A 21,857-nucleotide genomic window follows, 5' to 3' on the forward strand; every position below is an offset into this window, starting at 1 on the left:
TTTTAGACCAAGTGTTGTTAGTAACATAATATAATTTCAAAAATATTATGTGACGCAACTGTATAATTTTATTCAATTTAAAAAAATGTAAAAAAAGTAACAAAAGCACATAAAAATTGAGTTAAATTAATAAACAAGTGAATACCATTTGTAAGAATACGAACTGCTCATACTAATAATTTTATCTAGAGAATGGTTAAATATGACACGAATGTTGAATGCTCTTTTTAAAAAAGGCATGTTAACAAAGTTATTCATTATCTTCCCAAAAACGTGTTCGTTTTTAATATGTACATGCGAATTGTGAACAATCTTGTTTACTTTTCGTGACCTGTCAAAAATGGGATGATATCGTAAAATAAATGAATGTTATGTCTAAAGACGTGTTTTGAATTTGTTTAAAGTTTGACATTTTATCCATAACATATTGTTCTGCATGTACACTACATTTCAAGAAGTAGTTTATGTTGCTTTTTGAAGATATTGGCAAACAAATATGCGGGACAATTAGCTATTTTGTTCGGTATATATTGGTTATATACAATTGTAGATAAAAACTTTTATTTTACAGATTTAAAACGTCCTAGTAAATATTTATGAAATATTTGCATACATATCATGAAATACTTTTCACCTTCTGGCATGATATATTGTATAGTCTCAAAATGTTTCTTTTCGCTGCTTTATTTTAATTTTAGGTGAGTCTACTTCACCAAATATTTCTGATTTCTCGTTAAGGTAATTTCCTTCATTTAACTAATGAAATCAGTTTGATCATACAAATGTTTCTCCGTTTAAGTGTCACAAAAATATGTCAAAGGTCGCAGTAAGTGCTATAAAATATAAATAGACATGACCATATTGCCTACTGAAAAGATACATACCTTGCATATAACAGGATATTATTTATCAACTTAAACAATGCTTACTTTTTATTCAGTCAGGTTAATATTTGAAAGGACAGAAATAAATCGCCAATAAATTATTCTTTTCTCTTTTCTGAAGGGTAATTTTGTATAATATTTCATTATGTAATTAAAAATCGTCATGTATCCGAAATAAAGCTTTAACACAAATAAACGCATATTCTTTAGAAAGATTCAGGATATAGGCGTGTTAAATTATGTAAGCTATATAAACTTGAATACCTGTACCCCGCAGAACAGAATCTGTATCAATGTACAATGTGTTTGTGCTTTGTTGGCTTAAAATAAGAAAAAAGGTATAAACTGGTATAGACAGTTTCATGCATATTGTATCTCCTCTCCTTACGTGAAATCAAATGCCAACTTGTTACCTTGAATAGTTTTTTACTTATGTTCAAGACAAGCATAATTTTATATCATAAAAGAATATGGTTTGTTGGTTTTAAGAAACAATCCCTTAAACCATTTCTAGAAAACTCTTTTCAAATGTATTAAAAGGGGATAATTTAAAAGTTACAAACTGTGAACTTAAAAGAGTTATGTTTTCTTTTCCAGTAAATATATCTATCCATGTATGCAGTTTACCCATTTGTAATTTTCAGGACAAATAAATTTGATAAAGTGAGATAAATGGAAAAAAGTAAGCATGATGGCAACACTTCCTCTCAACGTACATTCTCATAATGTAAAAAAGTCCCACAAAATCCCTTAGATGATTTTGGAGTTGTCCTAACAAAAATATTAAATAAAGCAAATTTATTATATTATGAAGAATACAATGTTAAGTTATGGTTCTTGTACACACCACTCATTCTCCCTAAATCGACTAATTCGCAGCATGCGAATAGTCGAACTTTGAAGTTCATGGTAACGTTATGGTTTATATGATTTTTTAATCTTCGAACCCTCTGCGGTTCATCAAAAAAAAATTACAAACAAAAAGTCTCTTGTTTACGAGATACGACAATTAAAAAATGTGCCCTATGAATATACGTTACGGAACGTAGTTGAGGGCATAGCTTTATCATATTGCGGTTACACAATTTATATTAGCAGTCAAACAAGCTTTTGCAGTAAATTTGTCCAAGGAAGAAATGCAGACCGCGAAAAGATGCAAACATATTATTTCCGAGAGATTATTTTTCTTGTGACATGTGCAAGAAACAAAGCAGCAATTTGGCCAAACGGTTTCATGCGAGGATGTGATATATTATTAATGTTTACGCAAAGACTACACTCACAAGAAAATGAAACATTACTGATTTTAGGTTTTAATAAGATTTAAATCAGTAAGTTTTTCTTTTCATCGATCTAGCAGAAGTACAGGGTACCACGATGCCTTCCTGAAGATAGTGTCTGTTTTGTTACGGAAAATAGGTTCTTTGAGTTATATTATATAGAAATGCCAAAATGTCCTACTTACTTCAAATTATTTTGATAAAAAGTCATTTCACATATCAATAATAAGGATAAAATCCGACTGTGAAATTGACATAACTTTGTAAATTTTATTTACATGACAAGAAATGCAAAAATCAACAAAATAATGAAATAGTCTCAAAATGTCAGCAACCTTGATAGATTCACTAAAACAAAAGAAGTGCAGTTTGCATAAATAAAACACAGGAGAACAGTCCGAAGTTAAACACTATGTTTTAAGAACATCAACTATCTCATACAACAAAATAACTGTCATAGAAACTTTTTTGGAAATATGTTAGGGAACATATAAAATGTAACCGTTTTAAAGCAATACAAAAAAGTAAAAATACTAAATATTTTTAGAACTATAACAAAACTTTGCAATAGGCAAATTCTGTGTAATAACAGAATGCACTTAGTCCGCATAATTTTCCACCTTAGGAATCGGTATCTCAGTCTGTATCAACATTACATGCAAATATACTTTTCTACCATCAGACTCTTTTCCAAAATGTCATTTTTTGAATAAAAAGTAAAACAGCGATTTTATACAACACCTCGAATAAAGTAGCATCTTTATATAACATTTCTTTGACTGTAATTCGCCAAAACATGAATTTCTTAGTTTGTTATGGAATATAACGTTACGGGAAATAGGTGTTACGGAAGCATATAGGAAACTCTTTATTTTCTTATATAATTAAGATAGACGAACTTACCGTTGTGACAAATTATGTTTCGAAGCATACTCTGTACTGTGTTCCCACTCCAATCTCACATTTGGACGCTCACTTTTTAAAATAGTAGCGTTACGAAAGCATAGTACTTGAAATGCTACATTTTCATTTCTTAATATAAACTGCTTCTAAGACTTTATTTATTTCGGCAAGCCTACTCTTGGAATTTAACTGATGAATTTCACCTTTTACACATTCAAAACACTTGCATAACGATTCTTTAATTGTAATCATATTACACTAGGCGATGTTAAAAATTCATCACGGTACCATAGGTGTGTATTGCACGCCTGGAAACAACAGAGCTACAGTGAGTGTCATCATATATTTTGCAGTTTACAAGAATTGTATCGAATATCAAAAGTTGGGGAATGGTAGGCGATGTAAATGTGATTTAACTTTACAGAGAACTTAAAGTTTGCTTATTTATTATTAACTTGCGGTCGTGGTGATGTTTACCAGCAAGCTGATTTAGCAGTGAATTAGGCCGTGTCGTCATGAAAGCACTTTCATTGTAAAATATTTGCATTTTAACTAATATTAAGAAGTAAAACGAGTAGGCCTGAGATAGCTGTGAAGTATACAATCAATTTGGAAATAAAATTTGTACCGGAAATGGTTTGGGAGTAAAATTATTTATGTTTTGTTGTGAGAGACAGTTCTGTCATGAAGGAGATAGTCGTGTCATTTAGGAAATAGCTCTTTGTGGCATTAACAGTTTTGAGCAGTGTTGAATGTAACAGGATAGTAGTTATGTCCAGTTACGATATACAATTCAATTATCACATTTTTATATATTTATACAGCATTTGTACAATACATATTACTTATATTTTCTTATATTTATTTTGCTTGTTTTGTATTTAGTGTACTTCTGGATTCAGCACTAAAACTAACTTGTTCTCAGTAAGTAACTCCATATTAGTCATTGTGTCAGAGATGGAAGACAAATGATTTCAAACATACTGTGAAATAGTCAGGGGGATCAGACTGAAAGCCCGTGATCAATAGAACTCCACTTTCACTTTGTACCTAAGCGGGCGGGCTGTATTTTTTTAGAATCGGCATGTGCTAATTTTTCTATACAATAAAACAATTCAGTAAGAGAAAATGTAATGCGTGAAATTATCTTGTACAAAGCAAGGGTTGCCTGTCTTTTTTAAGACGCCAACTTTGATGGAAGTGGCTCTGAAACTTGTTTACACTGCGTATTACACTTGTAAAATCATATCTGAATATAATGATACCATAATAAATGTGTAAATAAAATGTTTACTTTGCACAAATATTAGAGTCGCTGTGACTTCATCATTGTACGAGCACATTCAGATGCACTTAAAATCTAAAATCTATATTTACATTTTGCCTAGATTTTATTTAGCCAAACATTCTGATCAAAATTCATAAAGACTCGGTGTAAAATGCATTCCCTATTGCTAAAAATTTGTTTTCCTTTGATTTGACCTAGTGACCTAGCTTTTAACCCAAGATGACCTATATTCAAATTTTACCTAGATTTTAACAAGGCATTCATTCTGACAAAATTTTATGAAAATTAATTGAAGATCACAGCCTCTATCGCATATGCAAGCTTTCCTTTGATTTGACCGGGTGACCTAGTTTCTAGAATTTATCCAGACAAACATTCTGATCTAATTTCATGAAGATAGAGTGTAAGAATCTTTAATTTGACCTAAGTTTTTTTTTTATCCCAGATAACACATTTTTTCTAACTTGACCTAGATTTAAACAAGGCAATAATTTTGACCACGTTTCATGAAGATCAATTGAAAAATTCAGCCTCTATCGCATACTCAAGCTAAATGTTGACAGACAGGGGTTGCCTGTCTTTTTTAAGACGCCTGCTTTGATGGAAGTGGCTCTGAAACTTGTTTACACTGCGTATTACACTTGTAAAATCATATCTGAATATAATGATACCATAATAAATGTGTAAATAAAATGTTTACTTTGCACAAATATTAGAGTCGCTGTGACTTCATCATTGTACGAGCACATTCAGATGCACTTAAAATCTAAAATCTATATTTACATTTTGCCTAGATTTTATTTAGCCAAACATTCCGATCAAAATTCATAAAGACTCGGTGTAAAATGCATTCCCTATTGCTAACAAAATGTTTTCCTCTGATTTGACCTAGTGACCTAGCTTTTAACCCAAGATGACCTATATTCAAATTTTACCTAGATTTTAACAAGGCATTCATTCTGACAAAATTTTATGAAAATTAATTGAACATCACAGCCTCTATTGCATATGCAAGCTTTCCTTTGATTTGACCGGGTGACCTAGTTTCTAGAATTTATCCAGACAAACATTCTGATCTAATTTCATGAAGATAGAGTGTAAGAATCTTTAATTTGACCTAAGTTTTTTTTTATCCCAGATAACACATTTTTTCTAACTTGACCTAGATTTAAACAAGGCAATAATTTTGACCACGTTTCATGAAGATCAATTGAAAAATTCAGCCTCTATCGCATACTCAAGCTAAATGTTGACAAACAGACAGACGACATACGACGGACATCGAGCTATCACAATTACTAACCTGAACGCAGGTGAGCTAAATAGTTAATAGAATGTACAACTATTCAAAATTTACAATTATAGCCTTATGAAAAATCTTTATCAAAACAATACTTGGCTTTATATTATTTCATAAGAGGACAACCCAACGAAAATATTGTAAACTTTTCAATTTAACAATAAAATTATGACCACATAGCTCTGTTAATGTAACACAGAGCTATCTCCTTGGCGACACGACAGAGCTGTCTCTCACACAGAAAAGTTCTTCTTAATATTAGTTAAAATGCATATATTTGACAATGAAAGTACTTTCATGTCGAAACGGTCAAATTCACAGCTAAATCAGCTTGCTGGTAAACATCACCACGACCACAAATTAAGAATAAATAAACGTTAAGATCTCTGCAAAGTTAAATTATATTTACATCGCCTACCATTCCCCGATTTTTTATATTCTACACAATGCTCGTAAAACAGCAAAATATATGATGACACTCACCTTTGTTGGCGTTCTTTTATTCCGACGTGCACTAACTCGGAAATTGCGACAGAGCGATTTACCGTATACCTCTGAAAGAGGTAGCTATGTTGTTTACCAGACATGTATTGGTGACATCGATTCAAAGAAAGATGTCTATCAAAATACCAATTTCTGATGGGAAACACGCGTCATTGTATCATGTTAAATACAGGAACTGTAAAAAAAAATTCGAAACACCAGTAAGAAACGATGCCGTAAAATGACGTATTTTTCCTTTTTAGTTTCGTAAATTAGCTTGGGTTTTTCTTGCACTGTTAGGCGATTTTTACGTCTACTTGTTGAAGCTAAGTGTGCAACAAGATACAAAAACATGTTTTAACTTATTGTCCATACATTGTTGGTATAAGCTTAAGCTAAAGTGCACAGATTTGTGCTCGGACATTTTGAGAAATATTGCAGAAATCTCGGCGACATGTTTTTTTTTTTTCCAGTATGAGGCGACTTTCGCAGAATGGCTGACACGATCGTCTCTTAATATCTTCTAATTAGTATACAGATTTAATTAAGTCCCTTCAGCACGTTAGAGTTATAACCAGGATTACTCAATTAGATAAAATGAGATAAGTCTAAAAGTTAGCAAGGTTTTCTTATGGTTCTTGTACATAGCATTTTCCCTTTATGTCACCCTTTTCTGTCTTTGTATGTAGTTCCCTTCGCCAAATGCCACTATGAATGATCAAAGTTGATGATTAAACAATTATCGAATTGTACCTGTGTTATGCAGTACATTTTTCAAAGGTAAATATAATGATTGTCGGTACATACGTTACTATGAAAGCATGCTGAAATAAAAAGAGCACCGCAATGCGGATGAAGACGTTCATCTGATTGTTTTGTCTCAGTATAATAAACATATTGTCATACCCGTGAATTTTCAAGTCTAAAAGGGGTCATAATCCTTTCAAAAATGTCATATAGAGTTACTGTACTTGCTGTGCAGTGTCAGCTTTAAAATGCAAATAACTGCGCACAGTTTTGAAGCAATAGCTTTGACTGTTCAAGATAAAAATAGGGCCTAAACGCAGAACTTAACCAAGAAATCTGATAGTTTCTTAGTCCAAAATGTGTCATACTTCTTGAAAAAAGCAGGATAGAGTTATGTTTTTCACCTTACAGAGTCAGATTTCGATAGTTAACGAGTGTTGCAAGTTTTAAAGCATAAGCTTGATAGTTTAGGAGAAAAGCTGACCTAACCGCAAAACGCAAACAAGAAATCTGATATTTTCTATGTCCAAAAGGGGTCATATTCCTTTCAAAAAGCAGAATGAAGTTACGTTTCTTGTTGTACAGAGTCAGCTTTTGAATGTGAACAAGTGTTACAAGTTTTAAAGCAATAGTTTTGATAGTTCAGGAGAAAAATTGACCTAAACATAAAACTTAACCAAGAAATCTGATATATTTTGAGTCCAAAAGGGGTCATAAATCTTATAAAAAGTAGGATGGAGGTATGTTTCTTGCAGTGCAGAGTCAACTATTGATGGTGAACAAGTGTCACAAGTTTTAAGGTAATAGCGTTGATAGTTTAGGAGAAAAGCTGACCTAAACGTAAAACTTAACCAGGTAACGCCGACGTCGACGAAGATCAAGGGATGACAACAACTCATCATTTTTTTCTTCAAAAAAATCAAATGAGCTAAAATGGAATCCCATATTCTATAATAATGCCTAAGATATTTGTGTTGAATTATATACAAGGTATGCAGACAAAGGGAGTATACAACTATCAAAGATCATTTGTTGTGCTGTACATGATATATATTGATGAAAACTAAGTGTCAAGGAGCTAAGGTGTGCTTTAACAAGTATATAATACAGTAATATTTAAACTGTTTTTCTACTGACACCACAGACCTATTGACAAAAACTTCGTAACGATCAACGGATGCCAGTAATGTAAGTACTATTTAGACCACTGAATAGAATGTTATGTGATTTAGTGTTTAACGATATGGTTCAGACAACTAAATTCTATAAAGGAAGAGAATTTAGAAAATTAAGCGGGAAATACTCATGATTTTATACACCTCAGTTTATTTAATGACCTTTATCAGTGTGTGAAATTTCAAAAAGAACGATAATAGACTTTAGATACATTTAGAGTTATTCTTTTGAAAAGAAATGTTATATGTAAGTTTAATAGAGAGAGATAATTAAAAAAGTAAGCTAAATAAATTTATTGTACTTGTACAAAGCACTTGTCCTTAATGTCCTTAATCTTTGTATGAAGTTTGAACAAATTCTATTCATCACTTTTACATTACCTATTTGAAATAAATAAATAAATAAATAAATAAATGTGGAGCAGTAGTTGCCTTTTTATTAAGGGAGAAAGTGCATATTTTGTTTTTGCCATTTGATCCAAGTTTACTATAGTTTTATTCAACAAAAGAGTGAAAATCTGAATAAATTCAATATAAAGAACAAGCTACTTATACGGCATTGTATTTTTGCATTACATTCAATTTTAATTTGGTTATTTAAACGTGGCAAAGATGCATAGTAGACGCGGTTAACCGGGATCTCTATAATATAGTCAATACATCTCTTACTCCCACCAGTGTTATACTATCTAGCGATTCCAAAACGTGTGATTGCCTAAGCGTTTACCGTACCGCCTGCGAAGCAACGGGTGAAATGTGGATAAGTATCATGAAATTAACGAAATTTGCAGACAAAGAGTAAGTCTGTAGATGTCGGCAGAAAATGATTCACAGCAACTACTTTGTTTAGGATGTTTATAGCACTTTGAATGACAGAATAGGTCGAGAGAAATGCATATAATTCTCATCACTGTCTCAAAGAGACCACTTTGGGAGTGTGTTGATACTGTCATCTGTAAAATGAGATCATTTGGCTCTTCAGCGTTTACCAAGATATCTCTAGCGTTGTGGCTGGGAATCCGACAAACACTTTCATCACTGGATTGTGGCTCGGTGCACTGCGAATATTGATCTTGATATATCTTAAGTTCTTATTTATCTTTCCACAGCAACATTTTGTGTCTATATTGATTTCAGTCACTAATATTACAGAAACTGTAACTGAAAGGGATTTCTCCTTTTCGTTTCTACGGGTTAATATATCCATGCCAACAATTTCGTCTGCAGTTTTCAATCAGTTCAAGATTTTTATCTGCCATTCGCTCATGGGCTTAAACTTATCCTTCGAGGATGGAACTGTGCTAATTTATTGCATTAAAAATTCTTTTGGAGTTGCTCGACCTAAGAATTATACGTATACCAGTGGCGAACACGTGATCTAACATGATGCGCAACACTACTAAAATGACGTACGAGAAGCCAAAGTTGACAGAAAATGCAGTGTAAGTGACATTTATACGCAACCGTTTATTATCAGTCAAAGCGAGGACTAAGTGGCACAGAAATCTCTTTCCGACGGAATATCTCCTAAATTGTAGCGTTGCTAATTTTTTAGAATAATTCGAGATTTTGAGCGAGTCGAGGACTTTTTCCAAACAAAATGTAATGTTGCTGTACACATATAGTAAATAATTTATCAATACTATTTTTTTTCTAGAAGGTATTCACCAAGTTGTTGAAAATGTGTGTTTACTCTATGCAAAAAAAAAATAACAAAAAAGAAAATGACTCTACATCTCAAAATACAAAGAATATTAATGAAAGTGAAGAAAAGGTGCGTTACACATAATATTTTCTGATTAAAAGAGATGATGCTTAACATGAATGTTTCCTTTTTTTATCAATTTGATACATTTTCTTTACTATATTTATTATTTCGAAAAAGTTTAACATGAAATATCTAGTTTTCAATGAAATGTATATACTAACGTAAAACAAGAGCGCTACATTTGGGACCAAAAGCGTTATCCCTTAAATTATTATTTTTAGTACATGGCGTCAATTGACTATGTAAAACGGTAATAAAATACTTTGGGTGAAACTTACCACACCCCTTTTTAGGCTTAAAAACCATTTTGAATTTCAAGTCTAGTTTTAAAAATATACTTTAGAAAAATCTGTACACAGATTCGATTCTTTGGGAGCACATAATACAACAAAGCCAAATAATAGCAGACTCGGTTTGTTTGAATTTGTTCATGAGAAGTAATGAAAAGTGGCTACTGTGCAACACCCCTTACGGCCCCGGGCACCGACTTAAGCGGAATTACAGATATTTTAAAAGGATGCCTTGATCCTAAAGGACCAGAAAATATAACAGCATAAATACGGGTACGGGGAAACGTTTTATGCCCACCACATCGCATTTCAAGATTACTGCTATAATAATTAATATAATCTTTAAGAAGATTCTGCAGGGGCATTGAATGCAACCAAGCAAAATAGTAGCAGACTCGCACTGACCGAAATTGTTAATGAGAGGTAAAGGAAAGTGCCCGCTAACACCGGGCTAAGTGGGATGTTATTTCAAAAATATAACACTGAATCCAAGTGTACTGCTGTATATAGTGATATACCGTTTCTTGTATTTAAAACATTATAACAACTTATACAAATTATGACACTCAAATATGTGAATTATAGAATAAAAGCAAGAATACTATTCGAACTGCTTTTTTTATTTAAAATGATTTACATTTTAGAGTTAATAATGAATATAAGTTTGTTTTAGATATTTTCATCAATATTAAATTCATACGGATATCTATATTCCATCCTCATGAACACATTTATTCTCATGAAACTGTAAACCTTATTTTTGCCTATTGTAAAAGGTACCATTATTTATGTGTTGTTGTCTGCAAGTATAATTTTGTGACAAAACAGTTTCAGTTTTACATTTCATGAAATTATATCAAGTATTTATTTCATTTTTTGCTTTTCAAACAAATACAATTCCATTTGTGTTCTTTTGAAATAAGACTTACACAGACACTTTGTACGCTGTTGGCATTTTTACTGAAGGCAACGTTCCTGTAAAACACAAACAGCAAATGAATATAATTTTATTATTGAGGATTGGATTAAATGAACTACTTATCTTAACCATCATCGTCTTTAATAAAAATGTTTTCGTGTAATGAACCATTTCCTAATTTTCAGTAAATATTTTTCATATCTGAAGACGAAGCGTCAAAAATATTGATAAACTATATGTGTTTTTGCATCAAGTAAACATACATCGGCAAAGGCATGAACGAATCCTTTTGAAGTCTGTGACAGGATGGACGTACCGGGGACAATAACCATCAGAACAAATCAACACCCAATACAATATTTACAAATTTATTTACAGAAAATGATTATTTACAATAAATAAATGATAAATGAAAAAAAAATCTGATTATAATAAAGAAAGAAAGAAAAGCTCAGTATCTCTAGATATAAAGTTCTAACACTGACAGTTCCGTTTTAACGTGACATGGCACAGTTGTTTCCGTTAATTTCGAACTTTAAGTAGCACACAAATAAAACATATCTTCAAGTAAAGTCCCTTTAAACTGTTGACTCCGATTTGGCTCCCTAAGATGGTAGGTGATTGCATCCCTGAGCTGACTTCAGAGGATAACAAGAATCATCGTCTTTGCGGTTTACGGCACAACCATGGGACGAAAGCGCTGCGCTGGGAAAATCACATCCAGGCGAGTGAAGACAAGTGAACCTCGGGTATTGTACTTCCGGGTTGTGACATTATCACCAGGTAAAAGTCGTCTGGCGGAAGAAGCTAAAATATATAACATATGGTAAGCACCATAGCAAAACAAATAAGTCAGGGCATAAAACTGCTCCTTTGGGTACACCATACCTCCGTAGGCTCCCATAAATAATACGTGCTACTTATACAAAATATATGTGCTACTAAGATCATATGTCATGTGATGAAAATACGTCACTTATTACTTCCATTATTATTAAAATAAATTACTTAAAAGTCTAAAGTTGAAGTATGAAAAAGATATGAAAAGTTTATGATGACAAATTATACATACGGAAATGATAAACTGCAGCTATTATTTACAACTACAAATTAACACAATGCAACGCGAAATAAACGTTATACAAAATCTAGCATGAATATAATATCAAATGCCATACAACAAAACGGACTCTGTTTAGATATACTTTAGACTGGCACACAATAACTTCAAATTAGAATAACATATTACATATAAGGTATTAGACTTGCCACAGATTTAACATTACAATGTAATGCAGTATCGGCGTTCCATAATTAACAACGAGACGTTTGACATATGTGTATGACAAAGAGTACTTTACAATTATCATGTTACACAAATTTCAGTACAAATCTTACAGCTTATAAATACGAAACATTTAGATTCCTCTTTCGAAATAATTTACAAAAGTCTGAAAAGTTTACTACATAATCCTGACATACCGAAACTAGCCAAAATCACATGCAGAAAAGTAAATCTGTTACAAAATTCTGTAGAATGAACAAAAATTTTACTAAATAAAAATCGTAATTCAAAAATCATACAAACATCTAACAAATAAACTTCTTACCTCGATCGAGCATAAATTACTAGCAAGAAAAATCAATTTGACGTAGATTCGTCTAATGTCAAAATGTGGTGTGCGCTAGGCATATCTAGCCCAGTCTGTTTATAGGGTAATGTCCCGCCAAATACTAAATTTCATGGGACTCACATCTTATGCGTGTACTCTGACTATTTGTATTTCCACGGGAATCACGTTGTAGTCGGGAAATCTGACTACTTTGGCGCGAATTGAAATTGACAATTTGAGGACCGTTATAGTGGTTTTGGGGATAAAAACATGAAATACTGAAGTTTATAAAATACCAACTTTCTTATTACTGAACGGAATTTAATAACATTTACATGGAAATTTAAGTTATGAAATACAGAAAAACATGAGAGGTATTTTATGCTTGAAATCTGACATTTACCTCAATAATTCAAAAAATTACAAAAAGATGATGCAATACCTGCATTTAAACTACAGATACAATGAGGCCCGTATGTCAGTTTGCGACACACGTCCCCCATTAAAAAGAAAATTTATAATTTTCTTAGATGAAAACAAAATGACATACTGTAAAAAACAAACAAAAAAATACACTGTCACTGTATGTACACCATATAATAAAGCCCCCTGTCTACACTCTACTCAAATAATCTGCACCTACATTTTCTCTACCAGGAATTGCTCTAATACTGATCCTATATGGCTGCAATGCCAATGCCCATCTCATCAACCTGGAATTGCTAAGTTTCGCTTTATTCAAATAAGTGAGCGGCTGATGATCTGTCACTAAGACAAAGTCTTTACCGAACAAATACCGGTGAAACTTACCTAATGCCCATACTATCGCTTAACACTCCTTCTCTATCACTGAGTAATTTTGCTCCCTAGGTAGCATTTTCCTACTAGCATACGCTACAGGTAATTTCTCTCCATCACGTTCCTGAAGCAATACTGAACCTAAACCTACATCTGAAGCATCGACTCTCAATACAAATGTCTGATCTAAATCTGGCAACTTCAAAATAGGCGGACCCTTTAAGCTAGCCTTCAAAGTCTGGAAAGCCATTTCTTGACTCACACCTCACTATACAAGATTTGGCTGACCCTTTTTCGTCAAATCTGTGAGTGGAACTGCAATGACGGCAAAATTTGGGATAAACTTTCTGTAAAATCCGACTACATATAATAATGAACGTATTGCCTTCTTGGTTTTCGGTCTCACGGCATTCTGTATGGCCTGTACCTTATTTGGAACTGGTTCAAGGGTCTGGACATCTCCTATCATACGCCCTAAACATTCTAACTTCTGAAAACCTATAAAACACTTAGTCGGTTTTGCTGTTAACTTAGCCCCTCTTAGTCTGATTAACAACTCAGTAAGAGCTATTACATGTTCTGGCCATGTGATTGTATACACCAGGATATCATCAATGAAGCTACCTGAGTGCCCAAGGTCCTTCAAAACCTTCCGCATCAGCCTGCAAAACGTTGCAGGTGCGTTAACTAATCCAAAGGGCATCTTACGGAATTGAAACAAACCTTTCGGGGTTTCAAAAGCAGTCATGGGTTTTGCCTTTTCAGACAAAGGAACCTACCAGTAACCTTTGCTCAAGTCTAGTTTAGAAAAATATCTATACTTAGATTGTTTTGAAAACATCTCCTCCATGTTTGGCATAGGTGGAAACCATCGAAAACCGTCAGTTTGTTGACCTGGCGAAAATCTATACAGAACCTGATACTGTTATCTTTTTTCCTTATGAGGACAACAGGGGACGAAAATGGAGCATTTGATGGTTCGATTACTCCCAACTCCAACTTTTATCTACTTCCTCTTTCACTACTGGCTACCAATGAAAAGGAATAGGATAACCCTTTACTCTTATCGGATCTGTAGTTGACAACTGAATATCATGTTCTACTAAGTTAGTATTCACAGGAATATCTGTCAGTACATCTGGGAAAGTTTCAAACAAATCTACTACTTCCTGCTTACATTCTATTGGTAACTCTGGATTTACCTCTACATCTTTATACGTTTCTGTACCCTGTTTTATAGGACATAAAACTATTTCCTATTCTACTCTTCTCGAAAACTCAACACTACTTTCATTCGGATCTAATCTGTCATAATCTCTCTGATCCTCCTCTACAATAGCTGCTCCAACCTTACCACTGTGTTCCTTTGTTTGTTCGTTTTGTCCTTGTGTGTTGACTTTGTGTGCGCGCGTGTGTGTATGCTTATTGTTCGTCTTGTCCTTATGTGTTGGCTTTGAGTGTGTGTGTGTGTGTGTGTTGTTCGTTTTGTCCTGATGTGTAAGCTTTGAGTGTGTGTGTGTGTGGTGCACGCGTTTGCGTGCTGGGGGGTTCGTTTTGAGGAGGCTGCGCTTTTGGTGCGTGGCATTCCCTGTTTGATATTTTTCTTTGTTTTTACTATCATCCTTCCTTTCACAGTACTGTTTCAACGTGTTTGCGTGAAATGTTTTCAACTTTCCGTCTACATCTATCCTGTAATCTAGTCTATTTACTACCTCTACTACTACGTAAGGACCCTTCCAATGTAACAACAACTTATTATATTTCGTAGGTAAAAATACAAGTACCTTACTACCTGTCTTAAACCTCCTATCTCTAGCTTTCCTATTGTAATACTTCTTGTATCTAGCACTACTTTTCGCTAACTCTTGCTGAGCTATCTTACACGTATCCTCCAATTTTTCTTGCAAATCCATAACATACTGGTAAGTGGTTTTAACCTCATCATTCTCCGTCTTACCAGCCCATAACTCTCTAAGCACAGGTATCGGTCCACGGATTGTTCTGTCGTAAAGTAACTCAAAGGGAGAAAATCCCAAACTTTCTTGCGGAACTTCACGGTTAGCAAACAACATAGCATTCAAATACCTATCCCAATCTCTAGGTCTCTCACTACACATACGCTTCAACATTTGCTTCAAACTACCGTTAAACTTCTCTACTAAGCCGTTACACATAGGGTGATACGGTGTTGTGGTTAACTGCCTTAATGACAATAATCTACTAACTTCTGCCATAAGGTCTGACGTAAACTACGATCCACAGTCGGTAAGCATTTCCTCTGGCACTCCTAATCTACTATACATATCTACTAATGCCTCTGCTAGTCTCTCATTTCAATACTAGGTAGTGCTATGGCTTCCGGATATCTAGTAGCATAATCTACCATAGTCAAAGTATATCTGTTTTTCCTATCAGTCATAGGTTCGATCGGACAAACAATGTCGACAGCAACTCTCTTAAACGGAGTATCAATCAAAGGCATTTTTCCTAGCGGAACTTTGCTTACTCTACCCTTAGCTATAGTACGTTGACAAATACTACATGACTGACAGTACCTCCTAACCTCTGCCATTACTCCTGGCCAGTAAAATTCACCTAATACCCTATCACTAGTTTTCCTTACTCCTAAATGACCGGACAGTAAAGAATCATGTGCAACTTTCAGTACAGTTTCTCTAAGACATTTAGGTACACACAACTGTCTACTTTTGTCTAAATTCTGGGCGGTATACTCTCTATATAACAACCTATTCTTAATCTCAAACCTAACTGAACCCTTACCTCTACACTGCTTAATCGTACCTTCCTCAGCCTTCTTTCTACACAAATCTAAAGTGCTATCTTTCTGTTGCTTTTCTAAGAATTTCTCTCTTGATATATCTAAAATCTGAGACGGAACTTTAAGCTTTACTTGCTTCTTAACTTTGGCTTGCGCCCTAGTTTCTACTGCTGACGCTAAGCTACTAAACTGAGGTTCTACAGCTCCATCTATATTACCAATTATAACATCATTGGTATGATTATCTACAACCAACATCTCTACTGTACCCTTGAAATACGGACAATCAATATTTACTCTAGCTACATCTAGCCTATGTTCACTCCCATCTATGCACTTACATCTACGGGTTTTCTCTACAAACTGACTTGCTTTTACTAAGTCCCGTTTCACTATCACACATGTACAACCTGTATCTCGCATAGCGATTACATCCCTACCATTACAAGTACCGGGTTTTGTAGGACATGTACTTACACTAAGCATACCTAACTCCTCAACATCACTGAGTTCTATAATACTATTTCCACTCTCTGACCTACTCGACGTACTCCTATCTCTATCTCTATTTCTTCCTCTACCTCTACTCCTAGATCGGTCACGGCCTCTACCTCTATTTCTATTTTCCTTACTATTTCTAGTCTCCCCTTTGCTACTTTCCTGTTCCTGCTCTACCTCTACCTCTGCTGCTGCATTAGCACTATTACCGTACTTTCCGCTCCTACAGTAATATGAGCTATGCCCTATACGACCACAATTAGTACACTTCAGTACACCAAATGGTTGATAACCTCTACCTCTATTTGCACCATTACTACTGCCTCTATTACTAGTGCCTACATTACGACTACTAGGATACTGTCTCTGAGGTATTTCATATGGTTTATGGCTTCGGTCCTTATTGGTTCAATTCACGACAAATTTGGGTCCTCCACGAGTCTTTGCAAACAAATCTGCATCTTCTGCTACATCCCTAGCTTTCGCTAACCTCTTACTACACAAATTCTGATACAGTTCTCTGTTACATACATCTAAGAATTGATCCCTAAGTATAAAATCTAACAATCTTTCGTAAGTGTTCTCCACCTTACTCAGTCTAAGCCAACCATCTAAATATCTACTTATTCTGGCTAAAAACATCACACAGGTCTCATTATCACGAGGTCTTTCAGTTCTAAACTTTTTCTTATAGCTATCGTCAGTGAGTTCGAACTGACGTAGCAAAGCGGCTTTCAGTTTATCATAGTCCTTTCCATCTTCCAAGGGAAGTATATCAAAAACCTCTCTTGCCGTACCTTTCAGAAGGAACGGTAAGTTGAGCGACCATATCTCTTTGTCCCAATCCTGCGCAACAGCGTACGTTTCGTACACATTCAAGTACTCATCCATGGAATCAATTTTCTCATCAAAGGGAGACATCTTAACCTTTACCTTTTTCTTACTCATCGTTTCTAAGTCTCTTTAAACTTATGCTCTGTCTCTAACTTCCTACTATCTGCTTCCTCCTTCTCTGTTTCTAACTTCCTAGCTAACATTAACTTCTCCTTTTCCATTTCTAACTTATCTAGTTCTAACTTACGTTCTAACTCTAACTTTTCCTTCTCAGCGTCTATGCTACTACGTCGTTCATATCCTATCTTTTCCTTCTGCAATCTAGCTTTTAACTCTAACCTTTCCTTCTCTGCTTCTAATCTACTATGTCGTTCCTCACGTTCTCTATCCTGCTCTTCCTTAACAAAATTACGTAACTCCTCTCCTTCATGATCTAACTCCTTTCCTACCTTCGTTAACTCTACTACACTAGTTATGTTTAAATGATTACAGTATGTTAACACTATACAACACTACAGTACAACAGCTACTATAACAACCTGATACACTAGTTAAACAATCGTGAGGGAATACTAGACTACACTAGTTTACACTAAGGCTCTACAGTTACCACTGAAACCAAAACAAAATACTATACTCTACGTATATACTACACAAACATCCTCACTAAAATAAGAATACACTACTTTGCGCAACAGTACTATGTGTCAATCAAGGTTGCATAGGCAACAATCAACAATGTACAGTGACAGTAGGCTGTAACAATACCCTAGCCTTATCAAAACTAATCAACTTTAACAAGTGTTAACACTTTAGTGTAACAAATAAAACAAAAATAAACCAAAGTGCTTTATCCTAAGATAAAGTGTAGGTATAACACAACTGTGAAGCACTAAAACTTAAAAGTAGGTAAAAGTATATGCAAGTAAACAAGCTTGCTAACACACACAAAGTAAACTACTGTATCTACTATGTATACAGTACACTAATACATAATAGGATCACTGGGAGAAGTAGGGCGACGCACAATTAAGAGTGAGTAGGATAACTCTCCTTGTCAAGGGCGGTCACTCTCAGCACAGATATATGGTGGCTTAATCATAGAGTGACACAAAATAAACCCAAAAGAAAAATAAAAGGAACGAACTCACCCCAGAATCCAAGTGTCGTATGCAACTGTCTATCAGTCTGTGACCACTAAAGCTGGTTAGCTAAAGCTATGAACCTGTCTGGTCTTGTCTGAGGTAAGTCGTCACTCTGAAAAATGAATAAAACTATTATATGTCTAACAAATATATAACAAAAGAAGTAAAGTCCCTTTAAACCGTGAATATGTTGACTCCGATTTGGCTCCCTATGATGGTAGGTGATTGCATCCATAAGCTGACTTCAGAGGATAACAAAAATCATCGTCTTTGCGGTTTACGGCACAACCATGGGACGAAAGCTCTGCGCTGGGAAAATCACATCCACGCGAGTGAAGACAAGTGAACCTCGGGCATTGTACTTCCGGGTTGTGACATCATCACCAGGTAAAAGTCGTCTGGCGGAAGAAGAAAATATATAACATATGGTAAGCATCATAGCAAAACAAATAAGTCAGGGCATAACGTTACTTATTACTTCCATTATTATTAAAATTAATTAATTAAAAGACTAAAGTTGAAGTATGAAAAAGATATGAAAAGTTTATGATGAAAAATTACAGATACGGAAATGATAAACTGCAGCTTTTATTTACAACTACAAATTAACACAATGCAATGCGAAATAAACGTTTTACAAAATCTAGCATGAATATAATATCAAATGCCACGTTATACAAAAAACAAAGACAAATATCAAACAGGGAATGCCACGTACCAAAATCGCAGCCTCCCAAAAACGAAACCTACAACACGCAGACGTGCACACCACAAACAAACACACACATACAAGCGCACACACACAAAGTCAACACACGAGGACAAAACGAACAAACAAAGGAACACAGTGGGGCACCGCCTTGGAACGGTCAGTGGCAAAAACACCACTGGGGAGCTTAAACCGGTTTATGGTGCTCACCCAACCTCACTCTTACCCCCACCATGTTCCAAAGACACGGGACAGTGTAAATAAAAGTAATCCCCTCCAGGTGAATCTCTAACACACGTAATGGAAACAAAAAGGCATGGCATGTAAAACACAAAAATGCTCGTGTATAAATATATAAAAAGCAAACCTTTAGAACCAAAAACGTATGTACTCATTGCCTTTTCAGAAGACAGAGCAATACGAGAAACACCCTTAAGGGCCCGACGAAACAGGCCAGAAGACAGATATCAAAACAGTTCAGTCCTGGTAGGATTTAAAAACTAAAGCTAGCATGAATATAATATCAAATGCCATACAACAAAACGGACTCTGTTTATATATGCTTTAGACTGGCACACAATAATTTCAAATTACAATAACATATTACATATAAGGTATTAGACTTGCCACAGATTTAACATTACAATGCAATGCAATATCGGCGTTCCATAATTAACAAAGAAACGTTTGACATATGTTTATGACAAAGAGTACTTTACATTTATCATGTTACACAAATTTCAGTACAAATCTTACAGCTTATAAAAACGAAACATTTACACTCCTCTTTCGAAATAATTTACAAAAGTCTGAAAAATTTAATACATAATCCTGACATACCGAAACTAGCCATAATCACATGCCGAAAAGTAGATCTGTTACAAAATTCTGTAGAATGAACAAAAATTTACTAAATAAAAATCGTAATTCAAAAATCATACAAAAATCTAACAAATAAACTTCTTACCCCGATCGAGCATAAATTTCTAGCAAGAAAAATCAATTTGACGTAGATTCGTCTAATGTCAAAATGTGTTGTGCGCTAGGCATATCTAGCCCAGTCTATTTGTAGGGTAATATCCCGCCAAATACTAAATTTCATGGTACTCACGGGTTATGCGTGTACTCTGACTATTTGTATTTCCACGGGAATCACGATATAGCCGGGAAATCTGACTACTTTGGCGCGGATTGAAATTGACAATTTGAGGACCGTTATAGTGGTTTTGGGGATAAAAACATGAATTACTGAAGTTTATAAAATAACAACTTTCTTATTACTGAACCGAATTTAATAAAATTTACATGGAAATTTAAGTTATGAAATACAGAAAAACATGAGAAGGTATTTTGTGCGTGAAATCTGACATTTACCTCAATAATTCGAAAATTTACAAAAAGATGATGCAATACCTGCATTTAAACTACAGATACAATGAGGCCCGTATGTCAGTTTGTGACAAAGTCTTTATTTTTGACAAATTATTTCTTATTCGTGAAATGCAAAGTAACATTTCATTTTGAAAAAAAAGTTCTCGACCCGTTCAAAACCTGATGTAATCTAAGAAACGAGCTACAAATTTTGGAAATATTATCGTCGGAAAGAAAGCTTTGTGCTGCTTAGGCTGCGTTGTAATTGAAAAAAAAATGGTTACGTATTAATGTCACTAACCTCGCATTTTCCATGAAATTTGGCTATGCGGCCGCCATTTTATCATTGTTGCGCGTCATTTCAGATCACGTGTTCCCCACACACTGGTATACTATCAGGAAAAATCAACATTAATTTTCTACGATTTTGATTTGTTCAAGATACATCCTCCTGTGACATTGTCCAACTTATATACCTGTTTGTCATTAATTCTCAGATACTGAGGTCATTTCATTTAAAAACAAAATAAACACAATCTTAAGAAGCCTTCAATTCTAATGAATGTGGCGTTTGAACGTCGTTACAGCCCGCAATGACCTTTCAAACTCATTCATTAATAACTTCAGAACACATGTTTATCAATTTATTTCGACGTTAAGGAAAAGTAAAATTATAAACATAATTAACATTACCTTTGTGTAGGATTCCGCAATATGAGAATGACTTTTGAAAAGGGATTCATGTTCTTGATTATTTCTGCGTTTGTGTAAGGAGGCTCAGTAAATCCCAAATATCTGTTTTCTTTTAACATAAGTCTGATATCCCATGATGTAGAGGCACTACAATCACCTGTAAATTGATTTTAACGATCCTTTAATTGGAAAAAGAGAAGAAAATCTACTTCATAAACATTTAAATTCGGTTTCTTAAATAATAACCGAAAGCAAAGAAAATACCTGCATAGACGTAAGGTGTTGGATGACCAATAGACTAAGATATAAAATGAAAGGGGTTTTGCTCTCAATATCTAACGTTTTTACGTCATCGTAAACCATAAAGTTTCTTAACATAA

The 21,857-nt window shown here is 34.2% G+C and overlaps 1 protein-coding gene across 2 annotated transcripts in view; it reads right to left on the minus strand.

The window, feature by feature from the left end:
- Positions 1-21,857, minus strand: part of LOC123524957 (carbohydrate sulfotransferase 15-like) — a 140,244-nt gene that overhangs the window by 37,988 nt on the left and 80,399 nt on the right. For both annotated transcript variants that reach the window (XM_045303608.2, XM_045303601.2), the window contains exon 5: positions 21,478-21,634. In XM_045303608.2, coding sequence (XP_045159543.2) covers positions 21,478-21,634 — 157 coding nt within the window. The remainder of the gene's footprint in view (positions 1-21,477; positions 21,635-21,857) is intronic.

This window comes from Mercenaria mercenaria, chromosome 1 (genome assembly GCF_021730395.1).
Source record: "Mercenaria mercenaria strain notata chromosome 1, MADL_Memer_1, whole genome shotgun sequence".
NCBI classification, from domain to species: Eukaryota; Metazoa; Mollusca; class Bivalvia; order Venerida; family Veneridae; genus Mercenaria; species Mercenaria mercenaria.